At 32.1% G+C, this 22,553-nt stretch overlaps 1 protein-coding gene across 4 annotated transcripts in view; it reads left to right on the plus strand.

Moving 5' to 3' along the window:
* LOC143244972 (eye-specific diacylglycerol kinase-like) overlaps positions 1 to 22,553 on the plus strand; it is a 324,629-nt gene that overhangs the window by 116,980 nt on the left and 185,096 nt on the right. The window contains exon 1 of one of the 4 annotated variants that reach the window (XM_076490624.1): positions 2,253 to 3,145. The exons of the other annotated variants lie outside the window; for them this stretch is intronic. Within the exon in view, the coding sequence (XP_076346739.1) occupies positions 2,880 to 3,145 (266 nt within the window). The 5' untranslated portion in view covers positions 2,253 to 2,879. Of the gene's footprint in view, positions 1 to 2,252; positions 3,146 to 22,553 lie in introns of those variants that run through there. 4 annotated transcript variants of the gene reach the window in all.

Raw genomic sequence — 22,553 nt, forward strand, 5'->3', positions numbered from 1 at the left:
GAGAGTTTCGTTGGTGATTCATTTTGCTTTCATCCGAGTACAGGAATTATTCTTTCATATTTTGACATCATTATAGAATGTTACTTACTTTTCCAGTGGTTAATAACTCATATAACTTTAACTGAAAAGCATAAATTAGTAAAGTCAATGATGGTTTGTTGCATAAGTTAAACTTTATGTTGCTATGTAGAATAAAAGTGATATATACATTATTATTATTATGATAAAACAGATGGTAGCAAAGTAGTTAAATTAATAACCTTAATAAAACTACGAAAACTTCATTATATTTTAAACATTACACTACTAAAGTAACAAGTACGTTGTAAGATTGTTTAGTTTGAATTTTCGCGATACCTACACAAAAGTATCTGCTCCAACTGTTCCTGATTGTGAACTGGTAGACTAGAGAAAACGAATCTCCAATAACCAACTTTTTGAACTTCTCTCATCAGATAGTGAGATTTGACTGTCACTCTCCCACGAACAACGAATCATTTAATTTACAGAATTGATGCTAACAGCTTGGCCACGCCTGGCCCGTGGTAGCGAGACATAACATCACTAAAATGGCACTAGTTACTATACTTCTAATACATAAAATAAGTTTGAATGTTGTTATTACTATCTTCTATAAATATAATCTAATTTTATTGAGCTGAGGTAAGGGTGTATTATTGGAATTACGGCCGACAATATCGAAAATAAGGATATGACTCAACTGATGAATTAATGCGTTGTAATGACGGTAGGTTTAGCGTCATGTTTAATGGTTCATGATATCATTATCATACACTGCTAATCAATTTATTATATTTAATTAGCTTCATTAATTTATAATTACTTTTTAATTCTGCCTTGCATAGTTGTTACTTTGATCCAAAGTTATTAATGACACATATTAAAGTGGTAACAAAATGTTACATTTATAACATTCCTGAAGCAATAATAACATGTTTAGTGTATTACATTATAATAGTCATGTGAAATGATTTTTCATTATATTTTCTTCTTTAAGAATTCATTCATTTTTAGCCGTGTCTAAAGATTGCATAGCTTAAAGTTATTCGTAAGGATATGAAATACATGGCTTCAACCGTTTACATACACAGTAAACGTTTTTTCATCTGGCACCTAGCATATAGCAAATATTACCGTTACTATTCTTCACAGGTAAAGTTTCATACCTTTTTTAAAGTTCGAAAATATCTATTTCTACACCATCTATAATAATTACAATGTAAAAAAGTGGTAAGTGTTCTAAATACTTTAAACTCTGAATTAAAAATCACAGTTATAAGTACATTGGTTTACAGGCGGCAAACAACCGAAACCTTCCGACATAAAGTCCATAAATAAAACCACAGCAGCGCCAATAAACTATAATGAGCATTTGTATATCGAGGTTTTGAAATTTCCGGTTACAAGAGCTTTCCGGACTAGAAAATACCGGATATCAAAGCTTTATATAATTGATTCACATAATAAAGTGCTTCTATTGACGTCATCAGTTTGATCGCTCAGTAAATTTCTCCTGGTTTTATTCTTTCGACACCTCAGGATCTATTAGGATAAAATGCAGTACGATATATGAACGCAGCTCAACCTGGAATTATTTCTTAACTAATCGCGTACCGAATAAACCTGGAATTACTTTTTATTAATATACATGTACCGAGTAAACCTGAAATTATTGTTTAACTAGACAAGTACCGAATAAATCTGGAATTATTGTTTAACTAGACATGTACCGAATAAATCTGGAATTATTGTTTAACTAGACATGTACCGAATAAACCTGGAATTATTGTTTAACTAGACAAGTACCGAATAAATCTGGAATTATTGTTTAACTAGACATGTACCGAATAAACCTGGGATTATTGTTTAACTAGACATGTTCCGAATAAATCTGGAATTATTGTTTAACTAGACGTGTACTAAATAGACCTGGAATTATTTTTTAACTAGTTGTGTACCGAATAAACCTGGAATTATTGTTTAACTAGATACGTATCGAATAAATCTGGAATTATTGTTTTAATAAACGTGTACCGAATACGCCTGTAATTATTGTTTAATTAGACGTATACCGAATACACTTGGAATTATTGTTTAACTAGACGTGTACCGAATATACCTGGAACTGGATTTTTTTGTTAGTTGTTCTCATGCTATAGCAAAGGGTACATCTCTTTCGTACAGTCTGCCTTTACTGACGTACAGTTCTGTTCCGCCTACGTTTCTGACAAGTTTTATATACTGTTGTTTGAGAGTTTGGTCTCATGTAAAAAGATACGACAATATTTCCCATGATCCTCTGCCACTACACTTTTATTATCACACCGTGCTCCGTTCGTCGCTGCGTGATGTAACTAGCTAACTGCGATAATGACTAATTAGAGACTCCTCAACTCGTTTAGGAGTTACACGTTGTTAAAAATGGGCGATGTGAGCTTGAGTGTCTTTAATACGATACTTATGAAGAGCTGGCCAAACAACAGCTGGAGCCTTCGTAGAGTATTATAAGCATTATGTTTTACATCTACGAACTTTTGCGGCTAATAAGATGCTGTGTTATAAGCAACGGTATCTGTGACGTGGCTGAGAAGCTGAAGTTAATGTTGCGTTTCATACTTTCTGCTTTGCGTCTATGAAATCTATCACGTTGATTGTTTTCTGAATATAATACGAGCTAAAAATTACAATGAATGAAAATAAATTGCAAGATTTTGTCCCTGAATCTAATTGCTTATGACAGTGTAAATAAGATACAAAAATAAAAGGATTCAGCAACCAAAGCTGGTTGGTTTCCAGTCGTGGAATAACGTAGGTTTAGTTTCTTTTCAAATGATGTGATAATAAACTTCTACACTCACATGTTTAGTCAGTGTACTGCAGGGTTAATGGGTCGAAAGTCCCGTCCTAGTAGAAGGCAGCCTGGCCAATATCGACATCGACCCGCTTTCCGTCACAAGGACAGGACTGCTTCTTCACTCCTGTCTCTGTCGACAAGTCTCACGGACACGAAGGACCATGAAGACAGGTTGTCACTCCTTAGTAGTCAACTTCAGAACGGAATGTTTAGCTATGAACCTGAAACAACGTCGGATTCTGCTCTCCCCCCATCTCAGGAGTATGTCAGGTAACACACGGTCATTATTATCCTAATTAAGTCCCAAGCCACGCTAGCAACTCTGACTTTATTTCATACATCCACGCTAAACATGGAGATATTCCAGTGTCTATTTGAATCGCATATTATTTTATTTTGTATTAACAAAAATAAACAACAATATTACGAAAGTAAGTTGTGCTTCAATGTTCACCACCACTGTTTTATATAGAGCAATCCTGTTGGTTTGTTTAATTTTTCATAAACTCAAAGGCTAACTGGTCCATCTTTATCTAATTTAGTAGTGGTAGACTAGAGGGAAAGCAGCTAGTTAATGCTACACACCGTTTACTCTATAAATACTCTTTTTTACCAAAGGGACTGATTTTCACGTCTGAAAGGGAAAGCATGTTCGGGGACAGGATTACAACCTACAGATTACAAGTCGAGTGCCTGGCTGCTACCAGGCTCTGTCAGGTATACCAAAATTGGATTGTGCGTTAAATGTTTATCACGACCGTTTTATATTTAACACAAATGAGTTGTAAGTTCAGTGTTGTAATAGGAATATATAAATTCAGACTGCGAATAGTTACTTTAAGGAATATTTACTTCAGTTATTTAATATTCACAGTAGTTAATGGCGGATGTTAGATCCAAGGCAGTGTATAGGAAAACATTAGTAAAAAAATTTCAGTTGGGAATACAGTGGATACTAGGGCAGCTATGAAGTTATGAATGCTATGAGAGAATGCTTTAATCTCAACGTTTTGACTGGTGAAGAGTTGTAGTCGAAACGTTGAGAGTCTCATTGCTAGCTTAATATCCATTTGTTAGCATGGGTCATAGTGAGCATATAATGGCTCGATGCTAAATTTAGAGAACCCTAAAAGGTGGGTAATCTTAAGTTTTCCTTTGACATATAAGAAAATATTTCGACAAATATGCATCTTAAGAAATAAAGCAAATGATATTAAAAGTGATATAATAATTGCACGTTTCTTCTATCTATGAATGTGTGGGTGTTTTCTTATAGCAAAGCCACATCTGGCTATCTGCTGAGCCCACCGAGGGGAATTAAACCCCTAATTTTAGTATTGTAAATCTGTAGACTTTCCGCTGTACTAGCGGGGAGTCTATATATGAAATATGTCTTTCTGAAACATATAATTTTAAAATATCTTAAAATTTGTTTGTTTGCTTAGAATTAAGCACAAAGCTACACAATGGGTATCTGTGCTCTAACCATCGCAGGTATCGAAATCCAATTTTTAGTGGTGTGAGTCCACAAACATACCGCTGTTTTACTAGGAGGCAGTGACTTAGAAATACGTCATAAAAAGGTTTTAACTGTAATATTTTATTGTTTATTTTTAAGAAATATTCATCAATATTACAAATTGTGCAATTAATGTTGTTGTTGTTTTTTTTTGTGTGTGTCTTTTCCGTTATTCATTGGGTATGGCTGGTCTTTTGGTTAGCGTTTACGGAATGTGTATCTGATGGTTCATGGTTCACTTCCTATTTTCGCAAAAAGTAACTTCGTAAAATGAGTTAGTATTGTACAAGCTATAAGGTTAAAGCCAACTATTCTTTCAAACAAGATAAGTTTAAGAGTTGGAAATGGGTGCTATCTTCCTTCTAGTTTAGTAGTTCAAAAATTAAGAATAAAATAAACAAATGTCATATGATTTGTTTTTCATCATAGAATGGTTTGAGTTTATTCACTATTTGAACCTTAATCTGTCTTAATAATGTTAAAGATGTATTTTTTTTCATTGTTAGTTTTTCTGTTAATATAAGGAGGCTTTATTGTATAACAAAATGATTTCCTCTGATGATCGTAACCTATCCAACAGCAGATAATATGTCATAGTTTAGTTCTTCTAACTTGTTATATGAAACTAAGCGCTGAGTATTTGAGAAAGCTTTGTTTTGTGTCTTTGGTTTTTCTCTAAAACTTAAACTAAGAAAATTAAATAACAATAACATCATACATATATATATATATATATGTATGTATTCCAGTTTGGATGAATCTCTTTACAAAAATCAAAGTTTACTTTCATCTTTAATTCAAGAATAAAATGTGTTCTCAGAAGTGATGAAGAAAACCTTACAGTTTCTAAAAATATACGTGTGTCTTTCTTATTCATGCTAACCAGCTTGCTCTACGCAAGTATTTAGATTAAATTTAGCATTAAATGTACATGCGGAATAGTCAGGCTGCGGATTGCAAGGTGCAAAAATTGAGGTGTGAAGTTTCTGACCACAGTCCCCATTTTAAGCCGTGGATGCATTATAAAATAGATAGTCATACCTTCGTTCAGCTGAAAGGATCGAACAAAGGTGTTGCAGTGCGGTTGATGACTGCATTTTTTGGTCCATAATTCAAAATTAGGAACGGTTATACCTGAATCTTAGGTGCCTTTATCCATATATGTTGTACACTAAAATTCGTATGTTAATATTGTACAAACTGATAATTATTAAATGGGTGCAATATAGTAGTAATTTTATGATGTAGCAATTAAAAGTGTAGGTATATTAATGTATAATCTTATATTAAACGATGAAGCTCCTATTAATTAGGTACTTGTTATGAAATTCATGAAGCTTTTCTGAAATATCTTACATATGCATATAAGGTATTACCTGAAGATAATATTTTATATATACATGCATATATATGTGTATAATAAGCTTGTGAATCAGTACATTTTTGGATTATATGTGACTCATATGATTTGCTTAGCAATTTTTAATTATTTAAAATAAAAGTACATATACTGCTAAAAGTAAGAAAATGCAAATAACACTTCAGTAGGTCAAAAGTTATACAAACATTTTAAAATAGTTTTCTGTCTAAAACAACAGAAGAATAACTTACAGGCGTGTAACTAATTTATACAGAATAAAGTTTTGCTTTTGTAGCATTTTGCATTCTTGTTATTATTAAACAACGTTTCGTGTCTAGAATTTTTTAGATTTTATTATATGTGTCAGTTTTAATAACTACATTTTATCTACCATTGTGTTTTATCATAATTGCAGCTTCATTGCTGTGAATATTTTTTGCCGTTTCAATTAAAGCATCTTTTACTTTCGAATTGGATATCAAAAAGGGTTATTTAAGGGTAAACTAAATATTAAGAGAGCGGATTATGAAAGAAAAAAAACGTTTGAAGCTATTAGTGAATAGGTTTGTTTGTTTTTGAATTTCGCGCAAAGCTACTGAAGGTCAATCTGCGCTAGCCGTCCCTAATTTAGCAGTGTAAGACTAGAGGGAAGTCATCACCACCTACCGCTAACTCTTGAGCTACTATTTTACCAACGAATAGTAGGATTGATCATCACATTATAACACCCTCACAGCTGAAAGGGCGAGCATGTTTGGTGTGATGGGGAATCGAACCCGCGACCCTCAGATTACGAGTCGAGCACCTTAACCTTCCTGGCCGTGCCGGGCCGGCACTGAATAGGAATAAACAGTAAGGAAAACTTTCTTTGAGTTAAACTTAGAATCGGTATTCTTAGATTAATTTCACCATGTTAAAAGGTAAAACTATTCTAACTTCTGTGAGAAACGTTTTGACATTTTGTGCACGCGATTTCAGGATATGCTATATCCTGGTTTATATCTGGTTTATATTAGTTAAAAGTTACTTTCCAAACGAAATAAATTACATCTTTTTTTTACTTGTGAAGTATACGTAAGCTTAAATTGTTTCACAACATGCATATCACTGTCAAGTGTTCACACTACATGATATGTGATTCACAAAGTACCACACTATCTTTATAAACCAAAAATTTAAAGGTGTATGACTCACACATATGACGAGCCTCAATTTATTATAGTACGTATCACGGAAATTATAATTTGAATTTAAAAGGTAATTAAATGTAGGTATGTATTAACTTTATGATATTTGGCAACAGTATTGATGCAAACAATTTTTTTCTTAAAACAAATATATTTTAATATACAAACAACAATACCATTTATAATAGCCTTTATTACAAATAGTTATTACCAATTATAATATATATACAAAAGGTTATAAACTTCTAAACATTACTGGGTCTTTTATCTGGTTTGTAAATGGATATTTTGTCGATGATTCACGATGAGCGAATCAATTTTGTGTTGATACACAGGTACACTTCACCTGACGGAAAGCCAGCTAGCTTCTTTGTACCCTGTTTTTACCGACAAAAATATCGAATGTTCTTGTAGAAATATTAATGATCGAAGTTAATTCACTGACGTTGAATTGTTTGTGATATTCGAAATTATAAATGTTCTTGATCAAATATCTGTAGTTTTTCCATTAATAAACTTTTATCACAGTTATAGCTTCCAAGGTTTATTGTATACTGATTGTAGCAAACCAACAATATTCTTAAAACCATCTCTTGGTGCATCGATTTATCAACTTTAAACGATGTTCTCGAAAGAGCAGTTGGCAACAATGTGAAGCATATATTGTTTCTTCTTACACTAGAGAATCTTTTACAAATTCAGAGAATAGGCGGGACTTGTGCAATACAATTTTAAGAGTATAGGTTACATGCATTTTTAAATATATATTAAACTGAAATAAACATGGATATTAAAATAAATATACAATATTAATTTCGTTACACGAACTATTTTACTGCCTGTATTAATAAAACAAAATCATGATCTGCGTGACTCACAAACTGCTATGCTATCCAAATCAAACAAAAATTAATTTCATTGTGAGAGAAACTATAGTTCACAACCTATCTTCTACCCCCTACTACCGGTTCAAAGATGTTATTTTGGAAAGTTTGTTTGATAGCTAGTTATTATCAATAGATGTCAATCATTTTATCTGACTACGCCACTCGTGGAGCAGGAAAACGCTGATAACATTTGTCCGTCACTTTACTCGATAAAGTCTTCCACCCTTTCTTCGATCTTATTAATTTCGATTAAGTCAGCATCTGTTTTATTGGCCAGACTTTCCTTTTTCCAGAGTGTGAAGAGGTATTTAAAATGACATGCAACTCCCGTGTAAACTAGCTGAAAGGATGTAAAGATGTTATATTTTTACCCTTTCTCACAGCTAAAACACTACACCACGAATAATTTTTGTGGATATTTTAATTTACTTAGGAGATAATTTCATGTGGTATTCTGTTTCTTTGAGTTAAGTGGGTACTTTCGTAAGAAATGTTTACAATTTTTTATGACCTGAGAAGTGCTTATAATAATATATTCCTTTGATATCTACTTCTCTCGTATCATCATATACATATGCCAAAATTAAAGGCCAATCTAAGAAATGGTAAATATATGTATAAACATAAAATTAAATTTTTAAAGCTATATCAGACTTATTTTACACTTTTGCGGAGGAAAGCGTTAACTTATTTTTTTAGTTATTTTAAATTCAGTGTCAAATAACGAGGACTTGACACTCATAAAAACTTATTATAAACATGATATTTTAAACAAAGTTAATATAAAAATTCAACTACACTCTTTTGAGTGATAACACTATGTAACAAAATTTTTACTTTTTCTTGTTCCCGGACAGAAAGTGTTATTTTCCAATTGCTTATGTCTAAAGCAAATGGAAAAGACCTATTTTTCTCTTCAAACTTTGCATTTGTGACCTGGGAGCGTATACGAAAACATGATGAGTGACTGTATTTGGGAGCTGATACGTGAAAGTGATTTACATTACAGTCGCAAATCTCGAAAAACTACTCACTTCTAAACATTTTTGTATAACTTTGGTATAAACACATGTAAATCTTTATTCATATGTTGTTTTATTCAGACCTTATGTAAATGAAAATGTGCAAATTTGCCCGTTTTTACATAAAAAATAGGTTAATTTCTAAATTTCATTATCCAAGTCACAAAAGCAAAGTTTGAAGGGTATAATGGCCATTTTCTGTACTTTTACAACATAAGCAATTACGAAATAACTCATACTATCCAAGAACAAAATTTGTTACATAATGTAATAGATGTCAGTTAATATATGTGTCTAAGTACTGTTCATCACAAAATCTGGTGTAACAGAATCCACAATTTCTGAGCGTAGTGACATTTTTTATTTCCTTCTACAAGTATGACAATGCTTCGATAAGAGTGTAAGTTTATGGACAGATGAATAGTTATATAATAGATAATGATAAAAGATAATATTTCTTATACATGTAAAAGCATACGGAAATCGCAATAGTACGAGATCAAATTTTGAATACAATTTTTATTTGATATCTTGTTCATGGATTCTGAACATATACAAACCTATTTAAGCGTTTTCTTGAAGGATGAAAACACTTTTTTATGAGTCTGCAGATATACATATTGTTCGTGTTACATAATAGACACATGATCTACTAACACAGGCGTGTCTTTTTATGATAAACAAACTTGTAAATAATGAATATGTAACTGAACCCATTCTTAACAAGATCTGAACAACAGCACCTGCCGTATGTATAAGATACTTGGAGATACAATTCGCAAACACAAACATGAATTTACTTATATTAAAATAAATGATACACCTTTACTTGTGTTTCAAATAAATATAAAACTAAAGAAAACAGTCACTTGTAGATACAAAAGTAATTTCTCTTCATTAAGTTAGTTTTAAACTTACATTTGGATCTTAAAACAAATTATTGTGTTAAACTTACTTTTTAAAAACTCTCTTTTAGTGAAACATAATAAAAGTTATCAAAAATATAACAGTAGAACTTAATGTGCGAAAGCTCACAAAACTTAGTATAGCAACTGCACTACACAAAGTCGCCAGTTTTTTATGTCCACGCTAATTTCTGTAACTATTGGCGTTGTTCGAGTTTTTTTTATTCTCTGTATCAACTCTGTTAGAGAGAGCTAACATCGGTAAAAGCACGCAATACGAAATATAATCCCTGTTGCACCAAGCATGTTCGCCCTTTCAGCCATGAGGGCGTTATAAAGTTACGGTCAATCCCACTATTCGTTGGTAAAAGAGTAGCCCAAGAGTTGGCGATGGGTGGCGATGACTAGCTGCCTTTGGTCTAGTCTTACACTACTAAATTAGGGACTGCTAGGACAGATACCCCTCTTGTAGCTTTGCGCGAAATAAAAAAAAACAAATAAACAAACAAACAAACAAACAAACGATATGTAGTTGTTTAGAAAGCCACGTAACATTTTACTCTTTGACTCACCAAGGTTTCTGATTTCAGTCATTGCACCATAAATACTGCAAGTTCACCATCTACTACTAACCTGATAAAGTTTACAGCGATAACACTTCTCAAAAGTTTCTCTCGCAAGCATTCTATTTGCCTTTAGTCGTTCTACTGAAATGATATTTGTTATGTTAATGTAAATGCCACGAGCATTATGACATTTCAGAAAGCATTTAGAAAATCGATATGTTAACTCATCGCTCTCTGAAGCTTCCTAAAATTTACTTATTGCAATGATCTAATCATCTTTCATTCTTTCTTTCATCGTAAGCAAACAATACTTGAATGCCACTGCTATAAAAGATATAACGACATGATTTTTTAATAAAAACAAATGTTCTTGTTTACGCATTATAGTATCCCTAATAGCACTATATATAGTTTACTAAAATGTCACCTCGACGTTCATTAAAACTTTTAGCCAATCACTTAAATATCTCTTTACTTACCTGTCGTTAATATTGTTTTGTCTGCAAACATGTACGTATTTCTGTATACCAAGAGAAAACTTTACATTTGACACGTAAATGTTTAACTAAGAATAAGGTTTTAGTTTTAGATGAATAACGAACTTGATTTGTAGCAATCTCGTAGTTTGATTTTATACAAAATAAAACACTACTTTTCTTGCTTTTTGTCGCCGTTATGACAAGTAACACTAATACGTTTTCAGTTTTTACAATTAATGAAAAAAATGCAAAAAAGTATATTCACTAAAACATTTTTTTTCACTATATGTGAGGGCTCGGCCTGGCCAGGTGGGTTAAAGCGTGCGCCTCGTAATCTGAGGGTCGCGGGTTCGCATCCCTGTCGCACCAAACATGCTCGCCTTTTCAGCCGTGGGGACGTTAGAATGTGACGGTCAATCCCATTATTCGTTCGTAAAAGTTGGCGGTGGGTGGTGATGACTAGCTGCCTTCCCTCTAGTCTTACACTGCTAAATTAGGGACGGCTAGCGCGAATAGCTTTGCGCGAAATTCAAAAACAAACAAACGATGTTTATGTGTCTTTTACAGCAGAACCACAGTTAACTATCTGCTGTGTTGACCATCGTGAATCAAACCCTATAATAATAGCGTTGCAACTCCATACACTTACCTCTATACCACCCGGGTACACGGGTTGACTCTGGTAATGCCTTAGGTACGTTTACTGATATAACTTAAATAAAACTAAGATGAAGTTTCCATGTACACAAAACAGCAGACAATGGAGTACTAGGGTTTCGGAAATGAACGTTTTTACTGGTTTCTTCCTAGTTTTTGTTTATAACATCACGTGCACGATGTTTGATATGCAACTCAACTCACATTAAATTTGACGTTGAAAAACTGAGGTCCTTGGACTCTGTACTCTTTGGTTTGTCTTTAACGGTCGTTGATGAACTTTATTAACCTTATATTCTAATCTTGTTAATATCTTTCACATACAAGTAAGTGAATATCATATCCAATACCTGTTAGATATAAACAAGTGACCATATATATCTATAGAAATTGTCACAGAGCTGCGTTGTACTGTAATTTTACTGTATTCTTCAAATTCACGCAATACCTTTATTATTCAAGAAGGCAAATACACACATAACAGAACAATGTTTACCTAATGACGTACGGTAAAGTTTTAAAACAGTATTTCTCTTCTTTACATAATTATGAAATCTCTTTCACATTTACACCGTGTTATATCTTGGGTCTGTTTATTATGTATTTCAAAATTGTATCTTATAATCTCTTACATGTGGTTGGTAACGACTGTTTTTTTTGTTTTGTTTTTTACTAATTCGAACATTTTAAATAAAAAAACATACACATTTATTTATATTTCTCATTTTTTTATAAAATTATTACAATATTTCCGTCGTCCTGTATACATTTAATAAACACTGTTATTTATTAAAGTTGTTTTTATGCTATGTAGATTATAAACCCAAAAACATATTTTATAAACGTTTAGACATTAACAACAGAGAGTTACTATTATTACCTTGAGTTCTGTTTTTGAATTTTAAGTACAAAAACAAATACAGAAAGTCTCCCTGTGAAACAACGCTAAAATCAGGTGTTCGATTCCCTTGGGTGGACATGGCAGACTGTACTAATCTAATTTTGCAAACTCCGATTATTATTACACTTCACGTTGAAGATTAGGAATTTGCAGTTTTGCGATTAGTAGTTGAATATTATTTATTGTTTTTATAGAACACCATGCATACCCTTTGTATAGAAAACGGAACAGGACTGAAAAGCCCCTTACGTCACATGACGTAAATGTAATCACGATATGGAGGGAATATTGTTATTTTAAATATCATGTTCACACACTGCCTGACATCTGACAAACAGCGAAGCCATGAAAAAACATTAATAATTATAACACTTCGCTCACTATCAATTCAGTTGTTCCTGAAACCAGATTATGCATTAATTTTAGCATATACATTTTTAAGTGCTAAATGAGTGCTGGTAGAAGATTTTAGAATTAGAATAACATTTTATGTTTAAGTGTATCTACTTGACCACGAGAAAAGTTAATAGATTCCTAATACGTCAGGTAAGTTCCCCGGATGTACAAAAAAAACACAGTAATTTTAGAAAGGTCATCTCTGAATTGAATCCAATAAATAATGCCTACTTTTCGTAAATGGATAAACTTAAATGTATGTTCTAAGTAAATAATTAGTTACAATATACCGACTATAGTTCCTGGAAAAATACACATACATAATTATTATACAAAATATATATATCAGAAACTTCTTAGCAAACATTTGATGCGATATTAACTTATTTGTAAAAAAAAAGTGTTTATATAGAAGTTGTTGGTTCAGTTGAAAAGCCATATATCTTACAGGTAACTGTTTTTTGTGATAAACATAAACTGGTTTAAGAAAAAGACATTTACAACAGTACCATCCAAAATCATCTTTGCTCAGTGGTGTACCTCTTAGTTAAGACAGACTTGTGAAAGCTGATTTTGTCTCAAAATATAATGCTCGTCTGATCATGATATGAATTTTGCTTTCATTGAATTTAATGTTTCATGGATCTAGAAATCCGTCTCATGTATTATACAGTGAGTTAAATCTCGTTGAAGAGACACATAGCTTAAGATATTCTATAATAATCAAGTGCCATAAAAGTGAGTCTTATAAACAGAATTACACAAGACACATTTACATCTTATTGTGTTAAAAGAGCTTTATATAAGCACACAGTGAATGGTGAGTCTAATAAACAAACTACATGAGACACATTTACATCTTATTGTGTTAAAAGAGCTTTATATAAGCACACAGTGAATGGTGAGTCTAATAAACAAACTACATGAGACACATTTACATCTTATTGTGTTAAAAGAGCTTTATATAAGCACACAGTGAATGGTGAGTCTAATAAACAAACTACATGAGACACATTTACATCTTATTATGTTAAAAGAGCTTTATATAAGCACACAGTGAATGGTGAGTCTAATAAACAAACTACATGAGACACATTTACATCTTATTGTGTTAAAAGAGCTTTATATAAGCACACAGTGAATGGTGAGTCTAATAAACAAACATGAACATTTATCATAAAAGAGCTTTATATAAGCACACAGTGACTGGTGAGTTTTATAAACAGAATTACACAAGACACATTTACATCTTATTGTGTTAAAAGAGCTTTATATAAGCACACAGTGAATGGTGAGTCTAATAAACAAACTACATGAGACACATTTACATCTTATTGTGTTAAAAGAGCTTTATATAAGCACACAGTTGGTGAGTCTAATAAACAAACTACATGAGACACATTTACATCTTATTGTGTTAAAAGAGCTTTATATAAGCACACAGTGAATGGTGAGTCTAATAAACAAACTACATGAGACACATTTACATCTTATTGTGTTAAAAGAGCTTTATATAAGCACACAGTGACTGGTGAGTTTATAAACAGAATTACACAAGACACATTTACATCTTATTGTGTTAAAAGAGCTTTATATAAGCACACAGTGAATGGTGAGTCTAATAAACAAACTACATGAGACACATTTACATCTTATTGTGTTAAAAGAGCTTTATATAAGCACACAGTGAATGGTGAGTCTAATAAACAAACTACATGAGACACATTTACATCTTATTGTGTTAAAAGAGCTTTATATAAGCACACAGTGAATGGTGAGTCTAATAAACAAACTACATGAGACACATTTACATCTTATTATGTTAAAAGAGCTTTATATAAGCACACAGTGAATGGTGAGTCTAATAAACAAACTACATGAGACACATTTACATCTTATTGTGTTAAAAGAGCTTTATATAAGCACACAGTGAATGGTGAGTCTAATAAACAAACTACATGAGACACATTTACATCTTATTATGTTAAAAGAGCTTTATATAAGCACACAGTGAATGGTGAGTCTAATAAACAAACTACATGAGACACATTTACATCTTATTGTGTTAAAAGAGCTTTATATAAGCACACAGTGAATGGTGAGTCTAATAAACAAACTACATGAGACACATTTACATCTTATTGTGTTAAAAGAGCTTTATATAAGCACACAGTGAATGGTGAGTCTAATAAACAAACTACATGAGACACATTTACATCTTATTGTGTTAAAAGAGCTTTATATAAGCACACAGTGAATGGTGAGTCTAATAAACAAACTACATGAGACACATTTACATCTTATTGTGTTAAAAGAGCTTTATATAAGCACACAGTGAATGGTGAGTCTAATAAACAAACTACATGAGACACATTTACATCTTATTGTGTTAAAAGAGCTTTATATAAGCACACAGTGAATGGTGAGTCTAATAAACAAACTACATGAGACACATTTACATCTTATTATGTTAAAAGAGCTTTATATAAGCACACAGTGAATGGTGAGTCTAATAAACAAACTACATGAGACACATTTATATCTTATTATGTTAAAAGAGCTTTATATAAGCACACAGTGAATGGTGAGTCTAATAAACAAACTACATGAGACACATTTACATCTTATTATGTTAAAAGAGCTTTATATAAGCACACAGTGAATGGTGAGTCTAATAAACAAACTACATGAGACACATTTATATCTTATTATGTTAAAAGAGCTTTATATAAGCACACAGTGAATGGTGAGTCTAATAAACAAACTACATGAGACACATTTACATCTTATTATGTTAAAAGAGCTTTATATAAGCACACAGTGAATGGTGAGTCTAATAAACAAACTACATGAGACACATTTATATCTTATTATGTTAAAAGAGCTTTATATAAGCACACAGTGAATGGTGAGTCTAATAAACAAACTACATGAGACACATTTATATCTTATTATGTTAAAAGAGCTTTATATAAGCACACAGTGAATGGTGAGTCTAATAAACAAACTACATGAGACACATTTATATCTTAATATGTTAAAAGAGCTTTATATAAGCACACAGTGAATGGTGAGTCTAATAAAAAAACTACATGAGACACATTTATATCTTATTATGTTAAAAGAGCTTTATATAAGCACACAGTGAATGGTGAGTCTAATAAACAAACTACATGAGACACATTTATATCTTATTGTATTTAAAGAGCAATACTAGTCATTTTAAGCGAGTTTTATAAACAAACTACATGAGACACATTTATATCTTATTGTTTTTAAAGAGCAATACTAGTCATTTTAAGCGAGTTTTATAAACAAACTACATGAGACACTTATTATTGTGTTGCAAGAACTTTTCATACACACACAGTGACAGGTGAGTTACACACAGAACTACATAAGCTACATTTTTTCTTATTGTGTTGAAGGACCTTCTTATACACATATAATGACTGGTGAGTTATACACAGGAGTACATGAGACACATTTTTCTACAACTATAAATATACTTTATTTATTCACACAGTGATAAGTAGTTATTTGTAAAACCAACATCATATAAATTGTAAGAGGTTTGAGTTTCTTTACTTGGAAAAACACAGATTAATGGAGAAAAATAGTGCTGGACACAAGTATTTATACTCACTGTATGCAAGGAAATGTCTACAAACATAATATAAAATATTCATTGTAGTAAATAGAATAATAATTTGATATAAGTAAGAGCTTCATTTTCTTCACAATTAAAAAAAATTCTCACGTGATGGAAAATAAATAATATTATTTTAAAAATTTGTGTACCTGTATTGGAAGTCTGTAATCAAAACCAAAACAATTTTTTATGAAATTTTAGATCGCAAGCCTGTGTTATGTAAAATACGATTTACAAAATAATGAACCAGTAAGAACATTTTTTTATAAATAAAAAATAACATGTATTACATGGTAGAAACTCAGCTTATTAATTTTACATGGTAACCTCCTACATGCAGACAGTTATCTCACAATGAGTTGATTAAGTATCTTAGCAACTTTTAAAATTAAAATAGTTTAAAGGATGCATTTCTTTGTTCTTCGAAATTTTCCTCCTATAATGCGATTCATTGTTTTACAAGAATAGTTCAATCAATTCGAAATGTCATCAGATCTCGATTTTCTGTCCAGTACATTTAAGTGGCAAATCTTTCAAAACTAAAATGAGTCTGAAGTGTAAAGAAACACATTATTGGAAAAGGAGTGAACCTTAAAAATGTATAGATATGCCATCCGAAGAGTTCATATGATTGACAGTGTAATTGTTTGTTTTGAATTTCGCACATAGCTATACAAGGGCTATCTGCGCTAGCCGTCTCTAATTATCAGTGTAAGTCTAGAGGGAATGCAGCTAGTCATCATCACCCACCGCCAACTCTTGGGTTAATCTTTTACCAACGACTAGTGGGATTGGCCATCACGTTATAACGCCTCCACGGCTGAAAGAGCTTGCATGGTTGGTGTGACAGTGAGTTAAACCCGTGCCCCTAAGATTACGAATCGAGAGCCTTAACCATCTGGCCATGCCGGGCAATGTGGTTGCTTTAGTTTTATATGTTTAAAACCTCAAATAACCAGTACATGACTTGTAATAATGTTTATATGTTTGCAAGGAAAATTAAGTAAATCTATACAATCTTGCTATATAAAACAATTTGCAGAAGATCATATGATAATGACTTTCAACATGAAACCAAGTAAAGAAGTGTACAGAATCGTTAATCGTAACATCACTCATTTTGTGTCACTTATCATCACTGGAATTGTTTTCAAACTTCGCATCTCTGTAGCTTATATTCAGTTCTAATAATTAAATATTCCAATATTTATTTACAATAAAGTGTGTATAATTATTATCTATTGATTTCGATTTTTACATTTTCAATTCTTCATTAATGTGTTTTTGACAACACCACAACACTAGGTGTCTCTCGGAGCAGAGCTCGATGTTATTATAAGGTCTGACGGAAACACCCGAGCGATATTCCGATTACACGACTTTTGTGGACTGTAATTCTAATAATATTACAACGATGTATGTTTTAAGTTATTTTGGAAAACAAACTTTGAAAATGAAAAAAAAAAATGGGTTCAATATTTTGAGAGTGCAGGTATTTTTAAATTTGTTACTCTGTGAACTGCACTTTTAGAAAAACATTTTTTAAATTAAAATAAATAATAACAAAACAAACTGGTAGAGGAAGCAACTGTTTTGGTGATATAATGTATTTTACTGGCATATTTTAAGAAAAACCTGTAGATTACTCTTACAATATGTCAATAAAAATTATTTATCCGACGTATTGCATTCACTTTCTTAATAAGATCCTCAATCAACATAAACTAAACATTGAATAATCCTCAATCAACATAAACTGTCTCCCGCTGATATAGCGGTAACTCTGCGGATTTACAACGCTAAAATCAGGGGTTCGATTCCCTTCGGTGGAGTCAACAGATAGCCTGATGTGAGTTTTCTAGAAGAAAGCACACATACACACACACACACACTCAACATAGAATAAATATTGCATTTGTCAGATAATAGACATTTTCAATATGAGTACGATTAAACACAACAATAAAGAATATTGAATAATGTACAACAATGAATTCGTGCGTGAAACAGGCAGGGTGGGTACCTTGACTAGTATTAAATGGAAAAATACAACAGCTAGTGACTTATATCAAATAATTAAATACATATATACGATTAATTAAATTGGAACCTACGTATTAGATAATAAGATATGCCGAACATTAAAAGAATAATAAATGAAGATATAAAAACGCAAAAGGAAAGCGTTATTGCCAATAGATATAATTAGTTCATGATGTTGAACCACATATAGTAATGTTACACCATGAACTATCTGTGCTCTGGCCATCACGAGTGTCGAAACATGGTTTCTGGCGTAGTAAGTTACCAGACATATACCGCTGTGCCACTGGGGACCCTGCATAAGTAATTGTGACACAACGCTAAGACAGTAAAATTTGAAACTAAATTCTTTACCATGCGTCACTCTACCACAGTCACAATACAATCTATGTTTTGGGGGTGAGTGTGTGTGTTTTCTATATCAAAGCCACATTGGGCTATTTGCTGAGCCCACCGAAGGGAATCGAACCCCTGATTTTAACGTTGTAAATCCGGAGACGTACCGCTGTACTAGCGGAGGGTCCGTGTTTTGGTACAGATTATATTGTTTTAATGTACATGACTTATACTGGAATTATTCTTTACAATTTGTTTTCAGCAACGTTCGGCTCTGTCTCATCCTAAAAATGAGTAAATGTTGAAAAAAGTAGTTATCCTAACTTGTTTATTAATCAACATTTATAAAGTGCTAAGTAACATTATGGAAGTCACAATGTACAAAATAAGTGGAAAACAACCGCTATCTGTCGTATTACTCTTCTCAGCAGAAGTTGGACCTAAACACCAAAGAATTTGTAGCAAAATATGGAAGTCGTGTTATCTATAAATAATGGACCCTTAAAAGACCTTTTATCTAAGTTAAAAGATCCTATACCCAAACCTGAATTACTAAATGATTTTTATAAGGAAAACTTTAATTGTTATAAGCAATACACTAGGAACCAGACAGACCTCTTCAGATTTCCATTAATAGACACAAAGACCGTTTGATTTTTGTACAATTGCATCATCAAAGTATGCTTTTCAGAAATGAAACATGGGCTGAAACACAATAGTAATAACCTGGAGTACCGTTATAGATAATTCTAGCTTCAACAAACACCAGTAAGAAATTGTTTTAGTCATTATTTCATGAATTAATAGACTTTCCTTAATGAGCACACGTTAATTTGTGGATTTAATGAACTTATAAGGGCGCAATTAAAGTAATTTAAAATGTTGTTTTAATGTGAAGTAAGAAAACTAGAAACGCTATTGGTTACTTATAAGCATTACGCTTTTGGTCTGGCATGGCTAGGTGAGTTAAGGCGTTCGACTCGTAATCTGAGGGTCGCGGATTCAAATCCCTATCGCACCAAACATGCTATGTGGGCGTTATAATGTGACGGTCAATCCCACTATTTGTTGGTAAAAGAGTAGCCCAAGAGTTGGCGATGGGTGGTGATGACTAGCTGCTTTCCCTCTAGTCTTACATTACTAAATTAGGGACGGCTAGTGAAGATAGCCCTCGTGTGTAAAAGCGTATTTTTTTTGTTTTTCAATTTCGCGCAAAGTTACATAAACAGAAACTTATTTCTTTAACATTGTACGAACATATGTTTATTTTGCCTTTAATTAACCACTTCAATACATTTTTGAACTGAAAACTTAACATTATAACAACCGATGAAGATAACAAGCATTATGTTTTAACTTTGCTCATTTAACGTTTACTCTGATCATTGCACGTTACCTAATGAACATTATGTAGAGTGATGTTTCTTTAAACCATCTAGGACTTAAAAATAATGTTCGATTTTTTCTTTGAACTGGATAATATAAACGGTAATTATTTTCTAAAACTGTTAGTGGGTAACCCTTCAATATCATACTTTGACTTATATACCAAACATAAAATCTGGGGCTCTTTTAAAGACAGGATATGTAAGTCTGTCAGTAATTTATTGGAAACAGCCAGTATTTCCGGATTATTCATGTTCCTACGCATGCGCATCATGTACGTTTCCGGAATTGTTACAAGAACAAGTTTAGTAGAAACGAGTGAAATCTATTTTAATAAATTTTGTTTATTTTTCCTCTATCTCTCTTTAATTCATGAGCTAAGTTAACATTATCAAAGATCAAGTTCCAATCGTTTTCTTACAGAGTTATGTATCACAGAACAAGCTTCAAATGGTCCTTGTTTTCATTAATGTTTTATTATTGCAGTGCGAACAACTTTCAGTAATCTTGTTTGTATAGAAAGTATAAATATTATTTTATTAGTTACAGTTTTGGTCTGACTGTTATTTCGACTGTTCGATTTATAGACATTTTGTTGCACTTTATTGTTCTTAGTTTTTCGTAACGAGATTTGTTATCACAAATATAAATATCCCATGTCACCGATTCTGTTTTGTACGTACGTATCTAAAGAGTATAAAATTCATAACGCGTAGCTAATATTTCGAGTGTTTTTACATTGTCTTAAGTACAACTGAAGACAAGTGGTTTCTGAAGTAAACTATGGTGATTGAAACACTCAACCGATCAACGTTTCTAATTTTGTAATAAGTTTAGATAAAATAAAATATATTTTAAATCATATATATATATATATATATATGGTAATGTTAATGATAAAGAAAACATGCTTGAAATTATGGGATATTAAATGTTAGTCTCTTAAGCCTATATTATATTAACAGCAATTTTTAAGAAGATTTAAAAACATGTTATATAACATTCGATGTTAAACGAATATATTTAGTCCTGCTTGAGTTGTTATTTTCAATGATCAAGTTAGTAAGAAGCTACATCATAAATTAATCACCTCGTGGCTTTATATATATATGTCCAGGTAACTCCTCCATCAGTTCTGGAGCCAGCAGAACTGAAAATAATAGGCGGGCTAGTGTGTCTTGGAGAATGTTCGTATTTATACAACATGATTCCCTACCAATGATGTACTAAGGAGAGCTAAAACAGTATAATGGTGTTTAGCGGGTGTTCAAAAGGTTTTAAAAATTATGATCATTATTAATTAGCTAAGGGATCAAAGTTGGTATAAGTACAAGTGCTCAGTGTTTGAGGGGAAGGTGTTTTAACAGTTTTTATTTTGTAAGAAAGGAATTGTATTTGTAAGTGGTTTTACACGTAATTGGGAATAATCGGTACAATGAATCATGAAGGGGCTTCTGAACTCTGCATTGAAGCACAGGTATTTTATGTAAGCAGTAAGAATGACGAAAATCCCAGTTCGTAATTAATAAATTAATTATTGTCTCCAAAATATTCATGAGCAGTGTTCTTCGTTGTGAAATATCATATTCTAAAGATAAAGATACAATTAGAAAACACAGTGGACGAAAATATGAAAATAAACTACTAAAAACTGGGTTGCGTTGAATACGCACAACTATAAACTGGTAATGCCTTAAAATTATTTTTTACCGCTGTAAATTTTAGAGCTAGTTTTTCTGAGACGAACGTAAAGTATTAAATAGTAATTTAAATAATTCTGAGATATATCACGAGATATCTTGTAATTACAACTTACCTGCTTACAAATTATTTGTTTACTTTCTGAAAACATATTTTCTATGATGAACTTAATATTTTTTTCTTTTAGGATAGATTTTACCATTATAAACGTCCATGCAAAAATGCATGTTGACAGTTTTCGAAAACAAACATACGAAAGGGCGGCTCAGAGTCAACATTTATTAGTTTGAGAAAAACAGGATATTTTGTACTTATTCACCGACTTTAAAATGTCAAAAGTTAATAACAGGTATGAAGCTTTAATGGTAGTAATGGAAGTGATATAATTTTGTAAACCAAATGTCAAGAGTACTGTGCCATTTAAGTTTGTTACCATACAGAAGGAATTAAAATGCATATTGACATCTGCTAAATTTGTTTTGTTGCTCGGCATGGCCAGGTGGTTAAGGCACTCGACTCATAATCCAAGAATCGCGTGTTCGAAACCCCGTCACACCAAACATGCTCGCCCTTTTAGCCGTGGGGGCGTTATAAAGTGACAATCAATCTCACTATTCGTTGGTAAAAGAGTAGTCCAAAAGTTGGCGGTGGGTTGAGATAACGAGCTGCCTTCCGTCTAGT

This window comes from Tachypleus tridentatus, chromosome 1, assembly GCF_004210375.1.
Source record: "Tachypleus tridentatus isolate NWPU-2018 chromosome 1, ASM421037v1, whole genome shotgun sequence".
NCBI lineage: Eukaryota > Metazoa > Arthropoda > Merostomata > Xiphosura > Limulidae > Tachypleus > Tachypleus tridentatus.